This window comes from Etheostoma cragini, chromosome 10, assembly GCF_013103735.1.
Source record: "Etheostoma cragini isolate CJK2018 chromosome 10, CSU_Ecrag_1.0, whole genome shotgun sequence".
In the NCBI taxonomy this organism is placed as follows: domain Eukaryota; kingdom Metazoa; phylum Chordata; class Actinopteri; order Perciformes; family Percidae; genus Etheostoma; species Etheostoma cragini.
This window is the reverse complement of record NC_048416.1, coordinates 29,154,868-29,157,521: the sequence shown is the minus strand read 5'-3', so window position 1 is coordinate 29,157,521 and position 2,654 is coordinate 29,154,868. Positions and strand designations below refer to the sequence as shown.

General features: G+C 55.9%; 1 protein-coding gene across 2 annotated transcripts in view; it reads left to right on the top strand.

Moving 5' to 3' along the window:
- Positions 1-2,654, top strand: part of maml1 (mastermind-like transcriptional coactivator 1) — a 9,921-nt gene that overhangs the window by 4,751 nt on the left and 2,516 nt on the right. For both annotated transcript variants that reach the window (XM_034884242.1, XM_034884243.1), the window contains exon 3: positions 1,064-2,410. In XM_034884242.1, coding sequence (XP_034740133.1) covers positions 1,064-2,410 — 1,347 coding nt within the window. The remainder of the gene's footprint in view (positions 1-1,063; positions 2,411-2,654) is intronic.

Below are 2,654 nucleotides of genomic sequence, written 5' to 3'. Positions count from 1 at the left end.
AGGCCGGTCAGCTGATGCGGAGGCCGGTCAGCTGATGCGGAGGCCGGTCAGCTGATGCGGAGGCCGGTCAGCTGATGCCGCGCTGGCTGCAGAGTGAACCGATGTGATCAGCTGACCGCTCCCAGGAAGCTTTTTGTTGCGTTATGGAAGACCCGCTTGCAGCTGATTCTATCCCCGGCCGCGGTTTAGGAGTGTTTCACTCCCACAGTCTGCTTCATGGAACGCTCTAAGGCTGTAGCGTTCAGCTGCAGCGCCCCCTACGGCCGGGAAACCGCCGCTGCACGTCACTGAAATCGACACGCTGTTGGAAATGAACAGCTGGCCTTGTTAGTCTGCACGGCCGAACAAACATCTCGCGTCATTGGCTAAATCAAGACATGAACTACAGCTGGAATTGTTGCTTGGGGGGGGTTATGGTGTGTGTCTGAGTGTGTGTGTGTGTGTGTCTGTCTGTCTGTCTGTCTGTCTGAGAGTGTGTCTCTGAAAGAGTATGTGTGTCCCTCAAACACACAAACACACCCACTCATAGACTGTGTGTGTGTGTGTGTCTGAGAGACTTGGGTGTGGTGTGTGTGTGTGTGTGTGTGTGTGTGTGTGTGCGTGTGTGCGTGTGTGTGTGTTGCAGCCATCAAATAGTTCCAGGAATTAACCAGGGTGAAAAACCAACCACGATGATAAGAATGAATTTAACAAAGTTAATCAAGTAAAAAATAAGAAAGTTGCAATAATATGGAATTATTTTGTATTGTACACAGCACAAAAAATAAATATAAATGAAATACTAGGATACATTATACATACATACATGAAATAATAATAGGATAAAGTATAAGAACATTATTTGAATAAATACAAATGGTCTTTTAAAATGTAAATAGACCATTTGTGCAGGATGCAGTAGTGCTGTCTTGATGTGCAACACCCTGTATATCCTATAGGCATCATGTTTGTATCTCGTTTTTATAGTTTTTATTTTGTATGATGTATAATATGCCCCCCCCCCTACATAGATATCAACCTATCAAAGTGTTGCTGCTTTAATGAATTCTGTTTGTTCTTCCAGCTGCAGGAGACGGTGAAGAGGAAGTTGGAGAGCGCCGGATCTCCACTGGGCCGAGACCAGGTCAACGGTTTCAGCGATGGCTTCCCCCCAAACAAGAAGGCGTGTCTGGACAACGGCACCGCCAACGGCTCGCCGCTGGACTCCAAGCTGGGGATCAGCGACTCTCTGAACTCCAACGGGACCCACGGGCCGGCGGGCGAGAATGTGGACGGCGGCAGGGAGCCGGCGTCAGACTTCCATCGCAAGGAGATGAAGCAGGAGCCGGACGACATCCTGCCCATCATGCCCCCGTCGGGCGGGGGGGGCAACAGCCTGTTCCCTGACCTCAACCTGAACGAGCAGGAGTGGACGGAGCTGATGGAGGAGCTCAACTGCTCTGTGGTCTACGAGGACATCCAGGACATTCTTAACGACGGCTTTGAGGACCGCAAAGACCCTCTGGAGCTGGCGCCGACTCCCGGGGGTGCTGGAGGCGGGGGTGGGGGCCCGGCGTCGCAGGGTCTGCTTCCTCCAGACCTGGCCAGCGTTAAGACGGAGTTCTCCCCGGCCTCCGTGGCTTTCGAGCAGGACTCTCGCACCGGCTCCCCCCACGTCAGATCCACGTCCTCGGGGGCGCCTCCTCACCCCACCAGCTCCCCTGTTGCATCCTCCTCTGCATCCTCACCCGCTCTGCCGCCCTCCCAGCCTGGTCCCCCACCCAGGCAGCTTCAACCGCCCTCGAACCACCTTCTCCCCCCGGGCCCCCCGGGGCCCAAAGACCTGTCCCCCGCACAGCAGCTGCAGCAGCTGGCCGCGCAGCAACAGAGAGCGCAGCACCTCCATGGACAGATGCAGCACAAGCAGCAACAGCCAGGGGCCAAGTTCCACAATCAGGGGCCCCATGCGCACCCCCCGCCTTGGCCCCAGATGGCCAACCCCTCTCAGAGCCCACTAGGGGGCGCGTTTGGTATGGACAAGCCGACAAGCCCATCTCTGTACCCGCAGGACTTTAACCCCAACATGCAAAAGCAGCTGCTGATGCCCGGTCAGCCCAACAAAGGTTCTCCCAAAGCGGGGGCCGGCGGCTACATGCCGGGGCCCGCCGGACACGCCAACATAATGGGTCATCCGACGTTGGGGCCGCCGCTCAATCACCCGCCGGCACAAGGTGGCGCTCAGGCCTCGGCCGCCATACTGAACTACAACAACACCAAACCTTTGTCACACTTTGAGGCCGGCCCCGGGCCCCCGCGGCTCCCCAACACCCAGAGCCAGAACAAGGCGGCGCTGCTGACGCTGCTCCGACAGCAGCAGCAGATCAAACAGAAGAACAACATGAACTTCCGCCAGCACATACCGCACACACAGGTAAGAACCACACCCAACACGCAGGTAAACACTACACACGCAGGTAAACACCGCACACACAGGTAAGAACCACACCCAACACGCAGGTAAACACTACACACGCAGGTAAACACCGCACACACAGGTGGGAAACACACCCAACACCCAGGTAAACACCGCACACACAGGTAAGAACCACACCCAACACGCAGGTAAACACCGCACACACAGGTAAGAACCACACCCAACACCCAGGTAAACACCG